The sequence below is a fragment of the Diabrotica virgifera genome, chromosome 2, assembly GCF_917563875.1.
Source record: "Diabrotica virgifera virgifera chromosome 2, PGI_DIABVI_V3a".
NCBI lineage: Eukaryota > Metazoa > Arthropoda > Insecta > Coleoptera > Chrysomelidae > Diabrotica > Diabrotica virgifera.
The window spans coordinates 131,416,021-131,442,105 of NC_065444.1; the positions used below are offsets into that span (position 1 = coordinate 131,416,021).

Below are 26,085 nucleotides of genomic sequence, written 5' to 3' on the forward strand. Positions count from 1 at the left end.
GAGTGTCAGCGAGACAGGGGCTATTCTTACCATAGCCCAGGGCAAAGGCATCATCACCACAAACAAAATCTCCAGAAGTGGCAGAGAGACGCTCATCCAGGCTAAAAGCCCGGATGACTACAGAAAGATGACAAGGATAGTGGAGGAATATGCAGAAGCATACGCCGCCAAAGAGAAAAAGAGGCTACAATGGATAGCCTTTCCACTCGACGAAGACAGGAAACCAAAATTAGTGTTACGAGGATTGCCCACGAATACCACCGAGAAGGCAATCCAAGAAGACATGGCAAACCAATATGGAATAACCTGCCACACAGCACGTAACATGTCTACGAGAGTAGGGAAAAGGAGGCCACTACCCATGTTTGTCATGACACTGGATCAGGAAGACGTGGAAAAAGCAAAGCGGGTAACGAACCTGTGCCACATGAAAGTTGTGGTAGAGGACCTACGCAAGGCAGCAGGACCGACGCAGTGCTTCAACTGCCAAGGGTACCATCACGCCCAGAACTCGTGTCACAAGGACCCGAGATGTGTGAAGTGCGGCGAAGAACACCACTCAAAGCAGTGCCAGAGAGCCAGAGAAGTCAAGGCAACGTGTGCCAACTGCAATGGGAGCCACCCAGCCAACTACAGAGGATGTCCTAGGTGCCCAACCTGGGGGAGGCCTCCACCACAGAGGTCACAACAGCGACCACCACCAAACCGAAGACAGCAGGCAACCGGGGTATCCTACGCGCTAGCCACGCAGGGAGACCAACCAGCGCAGAACAACACACCGTCCAACCGACCAACCCTCCCAGACGAAGAGTACCTAGTCAGGATGGTCACAAACATCGTGACTAAGGTAGTCCAAGAGGTGATAATCAGCACCAGGCAGGCACAGAACTAATGGCAGAGAGGGGATACTTGAGGATAGGCTCCTGGAACCCGGGCGGCATAACCACAAATCAGAACATACTAGATGAACTCGCCAACAGATACGAGATGGACATCGTAGCAATTCAGGAAACAAAACTGACCAACAACTTCAACCTAAAGTTTCCTGGATACGACGTATATAGGAACGACCTCACTAGAAGATCAGGAGGAACGGCCATCCTAGTAAAGAAGGGTATTAGACACACCAGTTACACTACTCCACCACTGGTCAACATGGAAGCCACAACAATAGAAGTTAACATGAGGCAAGGCGCAATAAGGATCACATCAGCCTACGTAAGACCACAAGACCCTTTAATGGACGATGACCTAGATGCGTTCCTAAACATCGCCGAACCATCCATCATAATAGGAGACCTGAATGCAAGATCCCCCAACTGGAACGACAGAGCTACGAACAGAAACGGACGACTACTAAACAGATACATAGAAAACAACGAAGACACAATGGCAATGGGCCCAGAAGAACCTACCCACTACCCAGGAAACGCACTTCCGACACACATCGACTTAGTTGTAGCCAAAAACCTAGGACTGCAATCAGAATTAATCACGCTGGACGAAGGATCAACTGACCACCACCCCATCCTACTAGAAATCGGAACATGGGAAGAGACAAACCCGCCAAAAAGAACAAAAAAGAAAATAAAGTGGACTAACTACAAAAGGTTAGTAAGTGAAGGAATAAACATAGTGCCAGTAATAAACAATCCAGAAGAAATAGAAGGAAAAGTCCTAGAGTTCGAAAATATCATCCAAGAGGCAATTAGAAACAGCACAACAGAGGAAGATGTCGAGATATTCATGGGAAGGTTCAAAGACATACCACAAGAAACACAAGAGTTGATAAGGGAAAAAATAGAGCAAAGAAAACAGCAAGAAGAACAAGAAACAGAGTAGATAAATCCTGGGCAAATATTTTAAATAGGGAGGTCCAAACGGCCCTAAAACTCCACCGTAGCGAAAAATGGGACAACTTCGTACAAGAGATGGAAGAACAAGACTCAAACATGAGAAATGTCTGGAAGCTCCAGAAAATGCTGAGAAGCGACAGGAAACCCATCCCCCCACTACATGGAAGATACGGCATGGTATACACCATAGAAGACAAAGCAGAGGCGATGAGGACTACACTCGAAGATGAATGCAGACTGAACTTCCACCAAGACGAAGACGACGACTTCCTGGAAGAAGTCGAAGAACAAGAAGAAGGACCAGAAGACCCAGAGGACTTCATCCCCCCAACATCACCGGAAGAAATCAATGAACATATCAAAAATAGTTCACCGAGAAAAGCGCCTGGCCTCGACGAAATAACCAACAGAGCCCTAAAATATTTGCCCAGAAAAGCTATAGTGTATTTCACAAATATCATAAACGCAATATTAAGATTCAAGACATTCCCAAACAGATGGAAAGAGGCCCGTGTCATCATGATTCCAAAACCTGGCAAGAATCACACATTCCCACAGAACTACAGGCCAATCAGCTTACTTCCAGCGATCAGCAAGATAGTGGAAAGAATCATCCTCAGCAGACTGCAAGCGGAAACAACCCGACTAAATATCATCCCAGAGGCTCAATTCGGATTTAGAGCAGAGCACTCCAGCGAACTACAAGTCCTCAGGCTAACCGAGTACATAGCAGCCGGTTTCAATGATAAGCAGTACACTGGAGCAGCGTTCCTGGATGTAAGCAAGGCATTCGACAGAGTCTGGCACAAGGGGCTCCTATTCAAAATGCGGGATTACGGGTACAGCGGAGCGATGACGAGGCTAATCTCGTCGTACTTGGGCGGCCGGAGGTTCAGGATTCGGATAGGACAAGTCCTGTCCGAACTCGGAATCCCGGAGGCTGGAGTACCACAGGGAGCGGTCCTGTCACCCCTGCTGTACACGATATACACCGCAGATGTACCTAGAACACCAGGTACTCTCATGAGCCTCTACGCCGACGATACAGCAATAGCGGCCAAGCATAGAAACGCAGATATAGCAGTGACCAACCTACAAACTGCACTAGAAGAAATTGAAGCATGGTGTATCAAATGGAAGATAGCCATAAATTCAGAGAAAACACAAGCGGTTCTATACAAGAAAGGGAGACAGCAGCCAGAGGAACAATTGAGGGTGCAGAACAGGCCCATCGAGTGGAAAAACGAAGCCAAATACCTAGGAGTCATTATGGATAAAGGATTAACCTTCCAAAAACACGTAGAAGCCACAGTCCAGAAGGCCAACATAGCAAGAGCGAATCTAAGAGGACTCACAGGCAGAAAAAGTAAACTAACACTCAAAACAAGGTTAAGATTGATAAATAGTATAATCCTACCGGTATTAACTTATGCGTCTCTCGCATGGGGACACGTATGTAATACACACAAGAAGAAGATCCAAGCAGTCCATAACAACAGCTTGAGGGAGGCCGTCAGAGTCCCAAGATATGTAGCTGAAAGATTCCTGTTCAGAGAACTCCAACAGGTGAGAGTCACAGAAACCATGACAGACAAGGCAAGGGTCAAATTCGCAGAGTTAGAACATCACCCAAATTACATACTGCGAGAGACGCTAAGATACGACGAGTTCCACCGATGGAAGCACAGACGCCCGAAACAACAAATTATAGGATAAACTAAAAGTGATAAGTGATAGTAGTGTGTTCGTAGCTCGAAACAAGTGCCGAAGATAGCGTTACCCACGAAGTCCAAGTACCACGACCACCTCCAAGGTAAGCAAATATTAGAAAATTAGAAGGGCCTTAAGCCCCCAAAAAAATTTATATAAAATAAAAAATGGCGAAAGCCCCCAAAAAAATTAAAAAAACCAAAAACACATAAAAATTAGAGCATCGAGTCATCGGGCGGGGCCCAGCAGGGCCCAACAGGGCTCAGTGGGGCTCGGCACGATGACTCGGGGCCCAAGCAAGCAATTTTTAGTACCGCGGATAAGTTATTAAGAAGATAAAGGCATAGAGCGCATCACGCTGGGCCTAGTTTTTTGCATTCGATTAGGGTACCACAGTGGAATCTTATTACCCAGTGTTCCATTGTGAAGAGCATTTGGCTACGATAGTTGTGCCTCCATCGCGCATCAGCGTGCTATGGGGGGGAAAGGGATGGCCTGGGGCATTGGAGCGAGGTGGGGTGATCCCTGTATAACTCGGGTCAAAACACCTCGCCCCAATGACTTGTTACAAGCGAATGTACTCCTTCGAGAGGGTGAACAAATCCCACAGGTCGGGTTAAATCAAATTGCTTGCTTGCTTGAATCCAGTACTAACGCAATACAAACGAATGAGCTTTTTTTTGACCCTCAAATTGAAAAAGGGGGGGCTGGTGACATGGACCTTAAAATTTCAGGTATTTTGTGTTGCAATTAATGTTTGGCTTGAATAACCAATAACTCACAAATTGAAGCAGTTAGGTATAGGGATTGCTTAAGAAATTAAAAATTATCCTAAAATACCATTTCATTACAATACTAAAATACAGGGTGTTCCATTTAAGAAAACTCAGAAAATACTCATTCTGAGTTTCGACCAACCCTATATACAAAAAAGGAAAAATTTAACTATACCAATAATTCTTAACATAGTAGACTATATTAAAAATCATTTGAACATAAACAGAGTTTATTATGTCAAACTAGGTACTACAATTCTACAGGGTGTGAATTTTGCTACGAAATTAATAAAAAAACGTAATTATCTTTTAACCTACCCTGTATAATATTACAAAAACTTATATTTTAAGAAAGAAGAAATCAAGGAGAATCCAAAAATGTAAAAATATACAGGGTGTCCTATTTAAAAAAACCAAGTTACAACCAACTTCCGGTATAAAAGGAAGTAGCAAAGAGACCAAAATATTTTCATTAAATAGTTCACACCTCAAAACCCATGTATTCCGATTTTCATAATTTTCTTACCTTGAGTTCTCGAGATATTTCTAATAGGCCCTTTGTCTGCCTCACCCTGTATAAACAGAATAACCACGATTTAAAAAAGGTTCTTACTAATAAAAATTGCAAAAGGCGGAAACTTGATACACAAGTTGCAAATTTTAAAAGAGACAGTACTTGAGGAAAAATGTCAGTTTTAAACCAACTTATAAATTAATATGATTTTATTTTCATATTTTTGCTATTTTTGTGCAGTTTTATTTGACTTTGTAAAAAATGATACAATTTTCCCAATTCCCCCTAAGTCCTATTAAAGAAAGCAACCAAGAGAAACTCTTTAAGCGGGTCTGATTAATAAGCTTAAATCTTCTGCTTCCATGGAGGATTTTTCCTATTACTCAAAGTTCCAATTTATATAAGTAGGAAACTAATTGACATTTCCAGATGATACCAAGTAGAAGTAAAGTCTTGTGACATAAATACACAGGATTACGTTCAATGATTCTTAAAGAAACTAAATTAAAAACATTTCTTTATTAGATCCTATGTGGAGCGAAAAAAATTAGGTCACGGTATATCTAAATTATAAGAAATATTAAAATTGGTCAATATTTTTATTTTTTTTATGCTCATTTTATAATGAGCAGCAATATCGAACCGCCAGACTGTCTTTCAGATCTCCTGGCGAACACATTGCAGTCCAATCATGCACAAGCAAGAAATGATTATTCTCAGAATCATCTGACAATTGAACCAACAGTCTGAGTATGCCGAATTGCTCCAAAAATATTGGAGGTAACGTATGTCCCTAAAGTTTTCGGAAAAAATAAATTTAATTTTCTAGTTGTAAATTAAGTTTGATGTATTGTACATTAAGTTTATTTTACTAACTGAATACAGGAAATTAAGTTTGCATATTAAGGGTTTATAATATATTTTTATAAAACAGAAAAAGGTTCGTGATCTTCAATGGCACGTAAATGTGGTCTTGCGTGTGCAATAAGCCTTTGGACTGTTTCTAAAGCGATCTCACGAAATTTTTGCAAAATTCTTCGCCTCAGCTGATCTTTATTTTGGGCTTCCCAGCCATTATTATACACCATTCGACCCAAAACTCTTCTATGGCCTCGCCTGAGGCACATTTGGAGGGTTGTTGCGCTTGGGAACAAAAATTATATTTTGATCAGTTAACCAATCTGTCGTTCTCCTGGCGTAATGGCATGACGCTAGGTCGGGCCAAAATATGATTTCATCATTGGAGGGATGAGTATTTATAAATTGAACAAGCTTTGTACGACACCTGTCAACGTAAGTGTCAACATTGAGAGCTTCACCGCGAACACGCCCAACAAACGGCCGTGAAACACCAGCTTCTGAGATGGCACACCATACGACAATTTTATCGGCAAAGTACCCCGCACAAACCTAATGGAAATTAGGTCCCAGTGAATTTAGTTTATACTTTGGGAAAATACTCTTTGAAGCATCCTGATAAAAAGTTCTCATGGGCACATCTCGATCGTATGGAGGATTTTCAAGATATAGAGGCACAAACTCGGAAAATTATAAGATTTACCGGGTATTCCAGTTCTCTGAGTTACTAGATATCTGGCAACATGTAAACGTTTGGATTAAATAAAAGTACTAGTACTCTAGGATTTTTTCCTGGCTATCCAATGGCGACCTTTACTTTGACCTTGACCTTAAACGGACGTCATCTTCTAGAGTTTCGAGGATTTTCAGCATTAAATTGATATAAACAGATTACTCATGGGTTTTTGGGATCGCTAAACACGAATATGCCTCAGATCAGAATTGACCTCCGTAGGACGTGGTGGCCATGGCCACTGCAAAGGACGTCATCTTTTAGAGTTTCGATGGTTTTAGGCATTTAATTGATGCAATTTAATTACTGGAGGGTTTTTTGAGGTCGCTAAACACGAATATGCCACCAGAACCGACTCCCCTAGCACATGATTTCCAAGGTCAATGAAAGGGGCTCCTGGAGTTTCGAGAGTCTTCGGTACTACATTGATGCAAACGGATTACTCATAATACCTGGACATCGGAGTACCTGGTGCCTAAGGCACGACATGCTTTGGAGATTCGAGAGCTTTCGGTACTAAATCAATGTAAACTGATTATTCACAGGGTTTTGGGGCTGCTGAACGTGAATACGCCATCAGATACAACTCACGGAGCACCTGGTGCCTAAGGCAGGTCTTCTTCTGTAGTTCCGACAGGTTTCGGCATTAAATTGATTACTCATGGGTTTTTGGGGCTGCTGAACACAAATACGCCGGCATCAAAATAGACACCGGGGTACCTGGTGCCCAAATCTTCTGGGGTTTCGAGAGTTTTCGGTACTAAATTGATGCAAGCGAATTACTATTGTGTTTTTGGGGTTGCTGAACACGAATATGACTTAGATAAAAGACTCTGAAGTATCTAGTGAGCACGATGAATAACACTATCAAAATAGAATAATATAGTAAATCGATCTTAAAATAAATAAAGGTAAAACATTGTCAGATATAAATTGAGTTTATATTTATAAATAAATAAAGCAATTGAAAAGCACAACATAGTTATTTTAATAAAAATCTACAAATAGCAAAAAAACTTTTCACCAATTTGTACGCTTTCTTTGAACAGCAACGTAGAAAACCTCCAAGTACTCGGTGTGTACCAATCCGTTTGCCCAAAAAAAAACACACTTGGTGTGTACCAAACAATTTAGTACCGAAAACTCTCGAAACTTGAGAAGATGACGTGACTTAGACGATAGTTGCTCCGGTGTCTGTTCTGATGGCGTATTTGTGTTCACCAACTCCAAGAAGCCATGAGTAATCCATTCGTATTAATTTAATACCAAAAACCCTCGTTTTCGGCATTAAAGTGCCGAAGACCCAACTCTAAAAGATGACGTTGAAGGTCAAGGTCAAAGTAAAGGTCGCCACTGGATAGCCAGAAAAAATCCTACACTACTAATACTTTTCTTTGATCCAAACTTCTACATGTTGCCAGATAACCAGTAACTCAGGGAATTGGAATACCCAGTAAATCTTATATTTTTCCGAGTTTGTGCCTCTATATCTTGAAAATCCTCCATCCGATGCCCATGAGAACTTTTCATCACAATGCTTCAAAGAGTATTTTCCCAAAGTATGAACTAAATCCACTGGGACCTAATTTCCATAAGGTTTGTGCGGGGTACTTTGCTGATACAATTTTGGTATGGTGTGCCATTTCAGAAGCTGGTGTCCTAACCTAACTTTACTTCATCCGTTGCATATTGTACGTTGCGTGTATAAAATCCGTCGTTGCCCTTCATTTCTGAATTGGAAAAAGTAAAATACTTTTCATCATCTGTCATGAGACTGAATAGCTCACAAATGTAAAGTCCTGTGATCATAGATCACTTGAAGTGATTGTTGACAGAGCGATGACACAGGACAAGGACATGAGGCCTCATGGCAGGGGTTAGGTCAAGTAACGATAATAGAGCAATGACATATAATTATAAAGTATGATTATTGAATAAAGTACTGCAACAATTCATAAGATTTTAAACATTATTACATGGCGCAGTCAGTAGGATGTAATCAGTGTTATCATAGCAGGTTAGTGAGAGAAGTACAAGTGGAAGAAAGTGAAAATAACGAGGTAGGTGATTTTATGATATCATCAATCACTGTTAATGAAATCAAGAATAAAAATAATAAAGACTGGATCGAAAATTTAAAAATTAGTAATGTTGATATACCTTTTAAAATAGATACAGGGGCACAGGTTAACATTTTGCCTAATGGTTTTGTTCAAAAAGTTTGCAAAATTAATGATTTAAAAGAAACTAAAGTCATACTTGAAACATATGGTGGTTTTAAGGTCGTTCCTATTGGTACAATAAAACTTGTCTGTAAATATAAAAATATTGATTATTTATTAGAATTTGTTGTAGTTAAAGATAGCCTTACACCAATTTTAGGGTTAAAATCATGCTTAGATTTAGATTTGATACGAAGAGTAGATAACATAGATTTAAACATAACAAAAAGTGCCTTTATTAAACAAAATAGTGATGTATTCATTGGATTAGGCAAATGTCCTCAAAAATGTAAACTAAAACTTAAAGATAATTGTGTTCCTGTAGCTAAACCACCACGAAGGGTCCCTTTAGCCATTAAAAAAAGATTAGAAAACACACTTTTAGATTTAGAAAAACGTGGCATCATATCTAAATGTGAGGGTCCTACTGAGTGGTTGAGCAATTTAGTTATCGTTGAAAAGCCTGATAAAACGTTAAGAATCTGTTTGGATCCTAAAGATTTAAACCAAGCGCTTGAAAAGGAATATTGCTTAATACCTACTATTGAAGAGATATGCAATAAGTTAAAAAACAAATGCTATTTTTCTGTTTTAGACTTTAAAGAGGGATTCTATCAAGTTCAGCTAGATGAGGAGTCCAGTAGAGTTTGTGCATTTGGAACTCCCTTTGGAATTTGGAAATTTGATAGACTTCCATTTGGACTAAATATTGCCCCCGAATTTTTTCAAAGAATTAACTTAGAGAATTTTGGTGATATTGAGGGCTGTCTTATATATTTTGATGATCTTTTGATATTTGCTGATAGTCTTAAAGAACATGATAGAATTCTTAATGAAGTATTGGAACGTGCTAGAAATATTGGGGTAAAATTTAATTCTAATAAGATACAATATAGAATGTCTGAAGTAAAATATTTGGGAAATACATTTGATAAAAATGGTATGAGACCTGACTTAGATAAAATAAAAGCTATTATTAATTTAAAAGAACCCAATAATAAAAAAGAGTTACAAAAAATATTGGGCATGATCAATTATCATCGCAGTTTTATACCAAACTTATCGGATGTATCAGCCCCATTAAGAGAATTGTTAAAAAAGAATACACTTTGGGTGTGGACTAAAAGTCACACAGACGCATTAAATTTAATAAAAAAGTTAATTTGCTCACCACCAGTTCTTGCAAATTTTGATGAAAATAAGTCAATAATAATTCAAACAGATTCAAGTCAAAATGGCGTGGGATGTGTATTACTGCAGAATCATAAACCGGTATCTTTTGCTTCTAGGTCTTTAACTGATTGTGAAACTAGATTTAGCCAGATTGAAAAGGAACTAAATGCAATCCTATTTTCTTGTACTAAATTTCATAATTATATTTATGGTAGAGAAGTTAAGGTATTCACAGATCATAAGCCATTGATTTCGATAATGAAGAAAGGCATAGCTGAAGTAGATTCTCCTAGACTACAACGTATGAAGGTAAAATTATTAAAATATGACTTAACTGTGGAATATATGCCAGGCAAGGAAATGCTAATAGCTGATTTGTTATCTCGTAATTTTGTGAAGGAAAAGGTAGAGGATGATGCTTTTGTAACAGAAATAGTGCATACAATAAATATAACAGATGAAAGGAGAGAGGAATTTATAGCTGAAACTAAACAGGATAAAAAACTTCAATTGATCAAAGATTTTTGTGAAAAAGGGTGGCCGTCATGCTCTTCGAGGGTACCTTATGTAGTAAAAGATTATTTTAGTATTAGGCATGACATCTACATATTGAATGATTTGATATTTTATATGGACAGAGTTATAGTTCCGGATTCTTTAAGGCCTAGGATGTTAAAGTTTCTTCATGAAACACACTTTGGAGTTACAAAGACACAGCAAAGAGCAAGGCAAGTGTTGTTCTGGCCAAATATGAATAAGGACATAGTGGATTTGGTTAGAAATTGTGTTGATTGTGAGAAATATCACAGAAGTAATGTTAAAGAGCCATTAATACTAAGAGAAATTCCAGAACTTCCATTTCAAATGCTAGCGGCTGATATTTGTGAGTTCGGAGGAGCATCTTATTTAATTGTAATGGATTATCTCACAAAGTGGATTGAAATTGTTCTGTTGCCGTCCAAAACATCCCAGTCAATAATAAAATCATTTAAGACCATGTTTGCCACTCATGGGATTCCTTTGGAAATTGTATCTGACAATATGCCTTTTGGCTCTAAGGAATGTAGAGAATTCTCTAGAGAATGGAATTTTAAATTTGTGACATCTAGCCCTAGATATCCTAGATCAAATGGGCAGGCGGAACGAGCTGTTCAGATAGCTAAAAATATTCTCAGAAAGTGTGGTGATCTTCAGTTAGCTTTATTAGAATATAGGAACACACCACTGTTAGGATCAGACAAGTCCCCAGCACAACTCTTGAATAGTCGTAGACTTAGAAGCAAACTTCCAGTCTTACATGAAAAATATTTACCAGAACAAGTAGACCTAACAAGTGAAAAGAATAAATTGGATGACAAAAGAAAATTGTACAAGCACTACTATGATAGAAATACAGCTGCAAGAGAAGAATTAAGTGAAGGCGATAACGTTGTTATAAGGGAAGATGGGCAATGGAAACCTGCTGTGGTCAGGCAATGTTTACAAGAGCCAAGATCATATGTTATTGAGAAAGAAAATGGAACATTGGTAAGAAGAAATAAATATCACTTGAGACCATCTAGTAATACGCCTAAACATCACATTAAATTAGAAGATGATCTTGATGATAATCAGAGTAACAAACCTTCAACATCAATGGCCTGTGAGAGTGAAGTACCGAATCAGTTTCCTACCAGAGGTAAAAGAGTAATTAAACCCCCAACTCGATATAATGATTTCGAGATGTACTAGTTTTGTAATCACTTAATATTATTGTTAGTCGTAGGTAGTATTAGTATTTTATAATATTTTATTCTGAGTTTATTGTTGTAAGTTCTCTGCTTTATAGGAAGGGAAAGATGTCATGAGACTGAATAGCTCACAAATGTAAAGTCCTGTGATCATAGATCACTTGAAGTGATTGTTGACAGAGCGATGACACAGGACAAGGACATGAGGCCTCATGGCAGGGGTTAGGTCAAGTAACGATAATAGAGCAATGACATATAATTATAAAGTATGATTATTGAATAAAGTACTGCAACAATTCATAAGATTTTAAACACATGAGAATTTTACCAGAAAACTGAATACGTCTTAATGCACGGCAACTGTATAGGCTGGTGTGTACTTAGGAGCTTTTTTTCTTTTATATTCTTTTAAATTATTTCTAGAAATTGTTCTACTTACAGTCATTCGTGAAACATTATATCTTCGACCAACATTTTGCAAAGACTTTCCTAATTGGTTCTCCATACTCTGAGTTAAACTCTGTACCCGAGAAGGAGTTAAAACTCTTGGTCTTCCACTTTTGGGCAAATTAAGGCATGGTGTACCATTTTCGCATTCTTTAAGTGTCTGGTAAATCTTTGACACAGAAATATTTTGAGCACTAAAAACTTTTACAATATATGGTACATATTACTTTTACTTTTTGATACATGTCCAACTAAATGATAAATACTTTGACGAATATTAACTTTGTACGACATCTTAACGAACCGTATTTATCAAAACTGACATTGTTTATATCGTTTAAGTTGTTTACTAACATTGGTTTCCAATTGCAACTTGATCCAATGCTTCCTACCAATAATACTTTAAAATCTAAAATTTTCCGAAAACTTTAGGGACATACGTTATTAGCCGAAGCAAGAGCGAATACATTATAGTACGTTCTTTAACGGTAAAATATTGCAAAACTTCTAAATTTCCACAATTAAAACTTCCCCTGTTCCATTGTTCCCATACATCAAAGTTTGTCCGACTAGACACCGTTAAGCTATTAAGACATTTTCAGCTTGCTATTAATTAACTTTTTTTGGTACGCGGGATCCAGGTCTATGACCGTGCATGCAACAAAATCGTAGTGCATTCTTTCACGGTTTTTGCTCTAAATTTTAAAGAACCGCTTGGATTGACATGAAATTTGGCATACACATATACACCCTAAAAAAAGGGATATTGTGCCGATATGTGCTTTTGCCCTGGGGGTGACTTTCACCCCTTCTCGGGGGTTTAAAAATATACAGCCAAAAGAAGTCCGGAATTCGATAAACTGACTAATTCTAAGCAACTTTTGTGCTATAGAGTTTTTTCACCAATACAATACTTCTCGATTATTTGTGAGTGAATATGTTCATTTTTCAACAAAATAACCACGTTTTTAGACAGTTTTTCGCAAATAACTCAAAAAGTAAGTATTTTGTTAGCAAAAATATAGCATGTAAAAAAGTGAAAAAATAGTATATGTATTAGATATTTAGAACTAGAAGAAGCAGACTTATAGCTAATGAAAAATAGGTTCATTTTCGTCAAATTCCAAACCGAATATTCGAACGTGAAATAACCAAAAAATTAAGCACTTTTTGGGGAGAACTCATGACAACTTTTTTAAAGTGTTTAAAAAAAGCTTTATTATTATTTTATAAAAAAAAATTCTAGCGACAAAAGAAAACAAGTTACGCTCAAAATAAAGTTGGTCCCTTTTTTGTTGGTAAAAAAATCGGGAAAATAACCCCCTAATTAGCATCTCAAATGACCTTATTCGTTACCATTTCACAAGTTGCTTTACTAGGGTATGTATTGTTTATACGATTTGTAAGTTTCATCCGCTCAACGTTCTTATTTTTAAAAGGGCTGTAGTTGAAAGGGCTTCAACGAGTCACTAATCACGAGTGTTAATCCGGTCAACTTAGACATTAAAATAGTTGGCAAATAACAAAAATTGCCGGAGAGCCAAATTTTGGTCGAGAGCTAGAGTTTACCATAACAAATAAAGTTTTAAAAGTCCCCATCGATCCCATGTGTGCAACAAAAGTTATTCGGGGTCAAAGGTCAAAATTTGAGATTTTTTGGATTTTTCTCGAAAACGGTAAGTTTTATCAAAAAAAAAAAAACATCAAACCAAAGTTGTAGATCTTAACATTCTCTACAAAAATAGTCCTTACAATTTTTTTTTCCTAAGAGTTACCATTCCTGAGATATCGCGATTTTAAAAGTTACTTTATACATTACATATATGCACATATAAGCCACGTATATTCATAATCTGGCAATTAAGACAAGTAAAAATGCCTATTTGTGTCTCTTTTATATAATATATTATACTATTCTGAAAATATTTCTTCAAAAGCTAATCAGTCCCAAACTGAATTTCCTCTATCCACGTGGCCTTGAAAAACATTTGGCTATACCATTGTTTAAAAAAGAACCGATTGTCTATTGTAAACAATGGCTACAGTATTGTCCGTAGGTCTTGTTCATAATATTATCTGTTTCTTTTAGTGCTAAAGGTTTAGTTCAAGTGAATATAAGTACTTATTACAAGCGTCTACCATTTAGCAGACATTACGGGCTTACAGTGACAGTGGTATTTGACGGCTACAGTGACTCGACAAAGAATATTAAAGCTGCAGAACAACGTCGTCGAACTACAAAAACATCATCGGGCTCCGAGATTATCTTTGATGAAAATATAACAGTTCCAGCGAATCAACAACAATTTTTCGCTAACATTAATAATAAATCTCGTTTCATTTCCACGTTAACTGACAAATTGACAGCTGCGAATGTTGAAGTGAAACAAGCTAAAAATGACGCAGATGTCCTTATAATTGAGACAGCAATTGAAAAATTTAAGGCAACAAACACAACAATAATTGTAGTTGGTGAAGATGTTGATTTGTTAGTACTGCTTACTGCAAGAACTCCAGTAAATAAAGTTATTTATTTTCTGAAACCTGGAAGGGCTCAACAGTGAACAGAGATATATTCTTCGAAAAGTTTATCGGCTTATCCGAAATGCCAAAAGTACATTTTATTTTTACATGCGATAACCGGCTGCGACCCTACGTCAGAAATGTACAGAAGGGGCAAAACGTCAGTACTTAAATTATTCAAAAAAAAAAAGATTTGACTAACTGCTGTAAAGTTTTTACAGAACTTGATTCCACACCGCAAACAATAATTTATTAAGGAAGGAATTAGCTTTCTTCTTGCGGTTTATGGAGCTCCAAAAAAATTAGTTGTATTGATAAATACCGATACTTAACTTTTGTAAAAAATACGCGAAACAAGAAACAAGTACAACTATCACGTCTTCCTCCAACATCAGCATCTGCTTTTCAACATTTGTATCGAGTATATTATCAAGTTCAAACATGGCTAGGCAATGAACTGAACCACGAAGACTGGGGTTGGAAATTAATAGATAATACTCTGGAATCGATTAAAACCTTACTCCCACCTGCTCCAGAAAAACTCCTTACACTATTTTTTGCAATTGCAAAAAAGGTTGTAGTGCCAAATGTTGATGTAAAAAAGTCGGGTTGCTGTGTTCTCTAGCGTGTACCAACTGCCAAAGTCAGTCTTGCTCAAATGTCCAGTTTAGTATAACAGAGGAAGACTCCTGTGATTTTAATGAAGAGGCCAATGACTCAGTCCCATTTGAACAATTTTTGAACATCCAGCAAGAGGAAGAGGAAGAAGATGAAATCGAAGAAGACTTGACTGTTGAAGTAGACTTTCAAGAATATGAATCTGATTAAAATATCTAAAGAAATCAAAACAATAGTTAACCTAATAATCAATATCAATAATAAGGTAATATCTAGAACTTGACCGGTATTGTTTCCTTAAATTATCCTAAAATTGTCAAAACAGTTAGTGGAATAGGCCTACAGGGGAAACCACGGTAAAAAAAACGCGCCAAGTACACTACCTCACAGGTGTTGTGTGGAAACGTGTGCATATTATCATGTATAATGTGACTCTTAGAATCGCGATATATCAGGAATGGCAACTCTTAGAAAAAAAATAGTAACGACTATTTTTGTAGAGAATTTTAAGATCTACATCTTTGGTTTAAGGTTTATTTTTGATAAAACTTACCGTTTTCGAAAAAAATCCAAAAAATCTCAAATTTTGACCTTTGACCCCGAATAACTTTTGTTGCACACATGGGATCGATGGGAACTTTTAAAATTTTATTTGTTATGGTATACCCTAGCTCTCCACCAAAATTTGACTCTCCGGCAATTTTTTTTATTTCAAATGTCTATGTATATAGACTGGGTTATGTATGCAAATTTAGAAACACCAAATCTTAACCAATCTTTGTCTTACAGAGAAACAAGAAAAAACAAGATATTCAGAAAAGCAAAGCAGACTTTATTTATTGTTTGAGATTGTTGGTACCTCTAATAATTTTTAAGATATTTTGAAAATAAGCATATTTTCAAAATTAAAATTTTACTTTAAAACCAATTTTTTTTTCAAAAATAAGCACGTTGAATCGATGAAACTTACAGATCATATTATAAATACAACATAAATAAAGCAACTTTTGAAGCGGTAACGATTAATTTCATTTAAGTTGCTAATTAGGGGGTGATTTTCCCATATTTTTTGTGGCCAAAGCAAAAGGGACCAACTGTATTTTGAGCGTAACTTGCTTACATTTCATGCTAGAATATTTTTTTTAAAAAAACAGAAATTAAGCTTTTAAACTCTTTAAAAAAGTTGTAATGAGTTTACTCCAAAAAGTGCTTCATTTTTTGGTTATTTCACGTTAAATATTCTATTTGGAATTTGGCGAATATAAACTTATTTTTCTTTAGCTATAACTCTGTCTCTACTAGGTCTAGAGGCTTCCTCCATACACCATTTTTTTCACTATTTTACAGGCTATAGTTTTGCTGAGAATATTTTTTTTCGATAAAATACTTACTTTTTGAATTATTTGCGAAAAATGTCTGAAAACGTGTTTGTTTACTTGTACCTTGTTTACCTGTTAACTTCTCCATCACAAAGATATAAAGGTTTGTTATGTTATACAGGGTATTTACAAAGTTATAACCAATTTTATATGAAAATCGTAACAAGTTCAACTCCCTGTATAAATAAAAATAAGCAAAACAACAATGGTTTATTAATGCCATATTTTTTAACGTATTGTCAAAATCTTCAAGAATGGTCGATATTGATAATTTTCTTTATATCAAATACAGGGTGAGTCAAAACTCAAGTACATTATTTTCTCAGTAATGTTAAATAGAACACCCTGTATTTTATATAATTATTGAAAAGTAACATTAACCTACTTTAATTTTTATATAACATTCCCTATGCCCAAATTTATTAGTTTTCGAGATATTTTCATTTTTCAGAGCAAATTATTTTAGGTGTTTAAATTTATCTAAATTTTAAGTAAGCCATGACTGAATTGACAATTGAAGATTACCGATTATCAATCCGGTAATCAATGTAAAACTGTAGCAAATGAAGAAATAAAAATAATGTATTAGTAATACATTTTACAAACAAAAACACAACCACTACATGCAACATTTTTGAAACAATTAAAAACTATCTTTTTATGTAAATGCAACAAATAAACAAAGAAAATTAGTAATAAATTTTACAAAAAAACACACAAACACAAAATACAATATTTTGTGAAGACAATTAAACACTACTTTTGTATGTAAATGTAACAATGTAATAAATAAAGAACGAAACATAATTTATCAGTAATACATTTTGCAAAAAAACATGTTTGAAAAAATTAGAAGCTACTTTCAATAATAATTACATAAGGTGTTCAAAATGATCTCCTAACACATTTATGTACGCCTAAAAACGATCATTGAATGAACTACTTACTCTACGGAGCATTTGTAAATTAACACATCGAAATACACTTTGTATTCTATTTTTCATCTCATCCCTTGTTGTTGGAGGTATTTTATAAACTTCATTATTAACGTAACCCCAAAAAAATCAGTCCAGTTTATTAAATTCTGGTGATTTGGGTGGCCACGCTACTGGTCCATTGAAAAATGAAAATATCTCGAAAACTAATAAATTTAGACATAGGGAATGTTATCTAAAAATTAAAGTACGGTAATGGTACTTTTCAATAGTGATATAAAATACAGGGTGTCCCATTTAAAATTACTGAGAAAATAATGTACTTGCGTTTTGACTCACCCTGTATTTGATATAAAGAAAATTAGCAATATCGACCATTCTTCAAAATTTTGACAATACGTTAAAAAATATGGCATTAATAAACCATTGTTGTTTTGCTTATTTTTATTTATACAGAGAGTTGAACTTGTTACGATTTTCATATAAAATTGGTTATAACTTTGTAAATACCCTGTATAACATAACAAACCTTTATATCTTTGTGATGGAGAAGTTAACAGGATTTCGAATTTAAAATAAAATATAGGGTGTTCCATTTAAAAAACATGAGTTTGATCTGCCACTGTGTTATCGAACACCCTGTAACATTCTAACTAACTTTGTAATGTGAAGCTCAAAGGTGGCTAAAATTTTTGTTATTAACTTTTATTGCTATCTATTACTATAGCGGAGCTATTGAGCTTTACCCTACTAATCAATCACCCTGTAGAATAAAAGTTGCTTCAAATTAGTCAGTTTATGGAATTCCGGACTTATTTTGGTCGGACTTTATCCACTTTTCGACTTCTTTTGAACATATATTTTTTCATCCCCAAGGTGGGGTGAAACTTACCCCCAGGGCAAAAGCACATATCGGAACAATATCACTTTTTTCTTTGATATGTTAGCTATGCGGATGCCATATTCCATGTAAACTATTAGCAAGCTTCTTGCAAAACACAACATTGACATAGTCACAGTTCAGGAAACACACACTGTCAAATTTCAGGATATAGAATGGTAGCCTCACTTAACCACCCATAATAATAATATGGGATTGCTACCTACTGTAGAACAGATATAAAAAATGTCAGTACCATACATTCTTACTCATCTCAAGAACTCTTCATACTAGCAACCGTAATAGACAAAATCACAATAGTTAATATATACAAACCACCAAACGCAATATGGCCAAAAGAAGTGCTTCCTTCATTCCCGCACCCATCAATATAGACAGGAGACTTCAATAGTCATCACACAACATGGGGCTATAACCAGTGCAACCTCTCAAGGCGAACAAGTGAGTGAATGAGCAGAGCTCAAGCATCTTAGACTTTTACACAATGCAAAACAGAAACCTACCTTTTTTCCGCTAGATGGCAAAATTGATAACCCAAATCTAGCATTTATATCCACCAAAGATCACTGCCATAATAGTGATGTTCTTGATAATTTCCCAAAATCGTAGCATAGGCCAGTAATAACAACTATGTTCATAACTATTCCCATTATAAACTCAATTCCTCTGCCTAGATGTAAGATGTACCATGTACCTAAGTACCAAGCCCAATTAGAGAAGTATATCAGACATATTGAGCCAAAGGTAGAAAACTACGGAAGATTTGCCAAACTGATAATTAGCTGTGCTAAAAAATATATTCCATGCAGTCTAACCAAATTCTACATGCTGTACCGAAAAATTCAACGACTTGTTTGATCAGTACGAGCAAATCAGAGACTCAGACCTAGGTGAACAACTACTGTAGCCTCTAAATTCTGCAATCACTAGGTGGAAGAAAGCTCTCGAAAACCTTAACTTCACGCATAGCAGTCGCACTGCCTGTAACCTACTCAGAAAACTAGACACAGACCCTAATATTTCAACCACTAGCTCTTCATCATCAAACCCAGAAGATATAAACATGATATACTTCTTCTCCCAATTCGTCACTTTCCGAATACTTTGTCTTGAAGGATTACCTTCAGTAATCTGTATTTAGTGCCGTTTCTCATTATGTGTCCGAGATATTCTAACTTTCTCCTTTTAATTAGAGATGTATCAAGTCAAACTAGTTTGATTTTATTCAACAAACTTGACTTGACTTGAAAACCAAACTTTTTTTGTAAAAAAGTTTGACTTGACTTGATTTCGATATCTTAAGGTTTGACTTGAAATCAAACTTCTTCAAACAGTTTGAAGTTTGAATATCATATTGCGCAACGTGTTTATTTCCAATTCTAATTGAAAGCGTACCTCCTGACTTTTGTTTTGACTTATTTGGATAGGTCTGAATCTGTACTCTGCTACTCCGCAAATTAGTTTGTAGTTCATATTAAGAAGTACCTATGTGCTTGGCTTGTTTATTACGTAGGTTTTGAAGTGTGTGCTTTGTGAAATAATATCTGAACCTGAATATTTTTCGGCTCAGAAAAGTACCAGATCAAATTGAGTCTGATTTTGAAGGTATCTCTTCTCTTCCACTGCAAAAATTAAGAGAAAAAAATCTGTAGTTGAAGTAGAATTAATTAGAAATGAAGTAGAAGTAGAAATAATGAAGTAGAAAAATAAATATACTGATTTATTTGATATTGTGGCAGGTGATTTCAAAACAATGAAAATTGAAAAGTACATACATACTTGTATTATGTAAAAATAAAGAACAGTGTTATAAAATGACAATTAGTGAACTAATTCTTTAAGACGACATTGCAAAGTCGCAAAAAAATCATTAAACCTAGTCTATCAAAAATATATTTTGTTGTTCCTTCATAAATTTTTGTTAAAGGAGCCGTTCAAGTATCGTAACACAATTTTACAACCTCTTTATTCCATCTGTACCTTTTCATCTTTTGTTGTGAAGAACGGTCCAGCTATTTATTGCCAACATGTGTTACTGTGCTTGATCTTTAAGACAAATTTTAAGATTTTTTCACTTGAATACTATTGTCCTATTGTAACATGAGCGGAGCGTGAGGGGGCAATATAATACAATCCAGGGGTTCTATGTAAAATATAAACAAAAGTTGAAAAGTTGCGAGATTGTGATTCCGTAGTTTTTTTTTATTTAAGTTCCCCCAACTTCATCATCATCAGTAGCTCGACAACCCTTTTTGGGTCCTGGCTTGTTCTGGGATTTTCCGCCATTCTGTTCTGTTCCTTGCTTTGTTCTTCCAATTGGTAATCTCAAGTGTTTTCAGGTCTTGTTCCACTTGTTCCATGTATCTAAGTTTGGGTCTTGGGTCTTCCCTTTGACTTTCTCCCTACTGGTGTTTGCCTCATCACCTATATGTTTTGGTGTTTCGGTCTCCAACATCCGTTTAACATGGCCCATCCAGCGCAGACGTCCGATCTTTAAGGATGTTATGACGTCGGGTTCGTTGTATGTTGCGTATAAAATTATATTTTCTGCGCCATACGTCATTTTCTTTCACCCCCTTATAATCGCTTTTCGACAGTGTCCATGTCTCTGATCCATACATAAGGACCGGTTTTATCAGGGTTTTGTATATTTTGCATTTGGTTTTTCCCGTGATGTTGTTAGATCTCAGATGTTTAATTAGTCTATTTACTAACTTGCGTTACCCTCCCCCAACTTGCGTTACGTAATACTTTAAAGCTTCCAAAGTAGATTAAATTACACTTGGTATGATAAAAAACTATCCAACGAATTCTTTGTTTTAATCTAGTGACACTACCAGCAACTTACCAGCAAGCAATTCTAAGCATACAGGAATCATTTTCAAAAAATTTACCCTATTTTGATTATAATCGCTTCCTGTATCAAGCTACTTTTATGCAGCACTCATTGTATTATTAATTTTCTTATCTTAATTGGCAACTAACATGTCAATCTCGACAAAAAAGTATATCTACAAAATAAATTATTTTTCAAACCCTTTCAAACTAGTTTGACAAACAATTTGAATTTACAAACTTGTACGATTGACCAGTTTGACTTGACTTGAATTATTTGTCAGAAGGATTGACTTGAGTTTGACTTGAAATTAAGTCAACCTCAAGTCAAGTTCAAACCTTCAAGTCAAACTTGTGCAACTCTACTTTTAATGGTAAGCATCACCTCTCTTTCTTACCCCATTCTTCGTAATACGGTCTCGTTGGTTATCTTGTCCGTCCATGATATCCTTAGGTTGCGCCTGTATAGCCACATCTCGAAGCCTTTAAGTTTTTTTTCCATCGCTTCAGTGAGTGTCCAGGATTCAACTCCGTAGTATAATATTGAGAAGATATAACATCATAGGAGCCTTACTTTTATCTCCAGATTAAGGTTGTGGCTTTTAAAGTGTTTGGCCATGTTTTTGAATGCACTCCTAGCCTTCTCTATTCTACATTTTATTTCTTGTGAGTGATCCCGTTGTTCGTTTACTATTGTTCCAGGTAGGTATATTGTTTTACTCGGTCCACTGGTGTATTCTTGATAAGCAGTTGGGCGTCTCCAATTTTATTTTTACCGATGACCATAAATGTAGTTTTTGATATATTAACTTGTAGTCCCGAGTTGAGTTTTGACCACAGAATAAGGAACAACTTGTTTCCTATTCTGTGGTTTTGACCAGCGGCGAATAAGGTTGTTTGTCTTTATCGGCAATAACAAACTCGTTGATCGAGCCTTATGACGGTTTAGCAGATAAAAACTAAATATCGGTAATTAGGTTTTCGAATTTATTTATTTACTAAGAAAATTTATAGTTAAATTTAAAGTATTTAAAATTTAAAAACAGTGTGGTAAATATATAAATAATGAACATTAAAAGTTGGAGTGAATAGTTATATTAAGATAAAAGAAAATAGCAAATACAGAAAATGTAAGATTAGATAGGTTAAGATAGTTAGGACGAGAATAGATATTTAGGGTGAAACCAAGAAAAGTGAACCCTCTGAGGAGTTGATCCGGGGTGGGCTCTTACTGTGGTGACACCAAAGAGTTAATAATAATAATAATAAAAAATATATATTATTACCAAAGAAAATAAGTAATGGAGGAAATTAAAGAGTATTTGACAGAAATTATGGCAGGTTTTAAAGAGAATATCAAGGAAATGCAAGAGCTTTTCAGTGAATACCGGGAAATAATGAAAATACCCAAAGAAGAAAATAAAATAATGAAGGAAGAAATTTAAGAACTAAATAAGAGAGTAATAGAAAAAGCTAATGAAACGATGGAACAACTAGAGAAAAACAAAAAGAGAAATCACATAGTGATAAGAAGACTTAAAATGGAAGAAAATAAAGAAAAGCAAAGAGAGGTACTCAAAACTTGCATCAAGGACACATTAAAAATCGAATCACACATCACGAAGGTAACGAAGTTTAAAGGTGTTTAAAATTACTGAAAAAATAATGTACTCGCTCTTTGACGCATCCTGTATTTGATATAAAGAAAATTAAAAATATCAATCATTTTTGAAAATTTTGACCATAAAAATAATGGCTTCAATAAACTATTGTATTTATTTTTATTTATACAGGGAGTTGAATGTGTTACGATTTTCATATAAAATTGGTTATAACTGTATAAATACCCTGTATAACATAACAAACTTTTATATTTTTCTGATGGAGTAATTAACAGAATTTGGAATATAAAATAAAATACAGGGTGTTCCATTTAAAACAACATAAGTTTGGTCTGCCACTATGTTATCAAACACCCTGTAATATTCTAACTAATTTTGGAATATGAAGCTCAAAATTGGCTAAAATTTGTGTTATTTACTTTTATTGCTCTCTGTTACTATAGCGGATCTACGGAGTTTTATCGCACTAATCAATCAGCCTGTATATTATTGTAATGCTAAAAAGTTACTTACATATACAGCAGACAGCCAATAGCCTTGCTGCGCTATCTGGTGGTTCACATTCAGGAAAGAAAGGTTTCATAACGTACTGGCTAAACGTTAGTGCTACTATAGCTTGGGAACAAGGTCGTACAATCATACATTCTATCCACAATCTAATAAAAGCACAGAAGGGACCAAATGTTTCCATAATGTAGGCATAATCCGCGCCACTTTTTCTTATCATCGTTCCCAACTCCGCATAGCAGTAGGCACCAACCTGAAAACGTAAATAAGGGCATTTAGCACTAAAAACACCCGAATAAATCGATTTTTAAATACACCACCTAGAGACTTGCAGTTTTTTGCGTTATGTTCAAGATGACGTCAGGAAAAAAGTGTACTATTCAAAAATGAGTGGAAATGCATAATTGCACTTTAAAGTGCATAAAATGCATCCAAACCTGGTGGCCAAGGTCACTGCAAGAGACGTCATCTTCTGGTGTTTCGATGGTTTTCGATGATTACTCACTGATTCTTGGGGTCGCTAAACACGAATGTGCCATTAGAATTGACCTCCGGAGTACCTGGTGCCCAGGGTCGCTACTAAGACACGTCACCTTCTGGAATTTCGTGGGATTTCGGCACTAAATTGACGCAACTGGACTACTCCTGTTACTAGGGTTTTTGAGATCGTTAAACACGAATATGCCATCAGAACATACCTCTGGATCACCTGGTGCCCAAGGTCACTACAAGGGACGTCATCTTCTGGAGTTTCGAGGGTCTTCGGTATTAAATTGATACACACGGATTACTTACGGATTTTTGGGGTGCTAAATACGAATAAGACATCAGACTTGAACTCCGGAGTACCTGGTACTCAGGATCGCTACTAAGGAACGTCATCTTCTGGAGTTTCGAGGTTTTCGGTATAAAATGGATGCAGATGGATTACATGGGGGTCTTGAAGTCGCTTAACACTAATATGCCATTAGAACAGACCCACGGAGCACCTGGTACCCACGGTCACTGCAAGGGACGTCATCTCCTGGAGTTTCGAGGTTTTCGGCATTAAATTGTTGCAAATGGATTACTGGAGGGTTCTTGAGGTCGCTAAATACGAATATGCTATCAGAACCGACTCCCGGAGAACCTGGTGCCGAGGGTTATTGCAAGGGGCGTCATCTTCTCGAGTTTCGAGAGTATTCGGTACTAAATTGATGCAAACGGATTACTCAAAGGTTTTTGGAGTTGCTGAACGCGAATATGCCATCAGATCTGACCCACAGAGTACCTGGTGCCTAAGGCAGGTCACCTTTTGAATTTTCGAGGGTTTTCGGCATTAAATTGATGCAAACGGATTACTTATTCATGGAATTTTGGGGTTGTTGAACACGATTGCGTCATCAGAACAGACACCAGAGCACCTGTTGCCTAGGGCACGTTTCCTTCTGGAGTTTCGAAATTTTCGGTACTTATTTGATGCAAATCAATTACACATGGGTTTTTGGGGTTGCTGAACATAAAGACGTTATCAGTTATCAGAACAGACACCGGAGCACCTGATGCCTAAGGCACGTTATCTTCTGTAGTTTGGATAATTGTCGGTACTAAATTAATGCAAACGAATAACTCTGGCGTTTTTGGGGCTACTTAACATGAATATGCCATCAGACCCAACCCACGGAGCACCTAGTGCCTAAAGCAGGTCATTTTCTGGAGTTTCGGGCGATTTCGGCATTAAATTGATGCAAACGGATTACTCATGGGTTTTTGGGGTTGTTGAACACTAATGTACCATCAGAACAGACACAAGGCACCTGGTGCCTAGAGCACGTCATCTTTTTGAGTTTCGAGAGTTTTCGGTACTAAGTTGATGCAAACGGATTACTCACGGGTTTTGGGGTTACTAGACACAAATACGCCATCAGAAGATGCACATGGGCCTAAGGCCCGTTATCTTCTGGAGTTTCGAGGGTTTTCGGCATTAAATAGATTCAAACGGATTACTCATGGGTTTTTGGGGTTGCTAAAGACGCCATCAGAATAAACACCGGAGCACCTGGTGCCTAAGATATATAGTATATAATCTTATGGAAGTTTCGAGAAATATCGGTACTAAATTGATGCAAACGAATTGCTCGCGGGTTTTTAACAGAACTCAGAACCGACCTTCGGAGTTCCTAATGCGCAGAGTGACTGATATGTTTTAGAATTTCCAGATTTTCGACATTAAATTGGTACACACCGTGTACTCGGAGTCTGTTGAGTACGATTATGACGTAGATGAAGGCCTCTGGGTTATCTGGTATCCAGGGCTAATCCAGGTATCTGGTATCCAGGCCACGAGTAATCCGTTTGCATAAATTTAGTATGCGTAAACTTTAGAAACTCCAGAAGATGACGTGTCTTGACGTGCCCTAGGCACCAGCTGGTCCGGTGTCTATTCTGATGCCATATTCGTGTTCAGCAACCCCAAAAACACGTAAGTAATCTGTTTGCATCAATTGAGTGCCGAAAACTTTCGAAACTCCAGAAGATGACGTGTCTTAGGCACCAGGTGCTCCGGTGTTTGTTCTAATGGGGAATTCGTTTTCAGCATCCCTAAACACCTATAAGTAATCTGTTTGCATCAATATAGTAGCGAAAATCCTCGCACAGAGGATGACGCCCCTTGCAGTGACCCGGGCACCAGGTCTATGATGGTCTGTTTTGATGGCATGTTCGTATTTAACGACCTCAAAAACCCCCGAGTAATCCATTTTCATCA

At 36.5% G+C, this 26,085-nt stretch overlaps 1 protein-coding gene across 1 annotated transcript in view; it reads right to left on the minus strand.

The window, feature by feature from the left end:
* LOC114327480 (large neutral amino acids transporter small subunit 1) overlaps nucleotides 1-26,085 on the minus strand; it is a 221,749-nt gene that overhangs the window by 129,970 nt on the left and 65,694 nt on the right. The window contains exon 2 of the mRNA XM_050643994.1: nucleotides 23,346-23,592. Within this exon, the coding sequence (XP_050499951.1) occupies nucleotides 23,346-23,592 (247 nt within the window). The remainder of the gene's footprint in view (nucleotides 1-23,345; nucleotides 23,593-26,085) is intronic.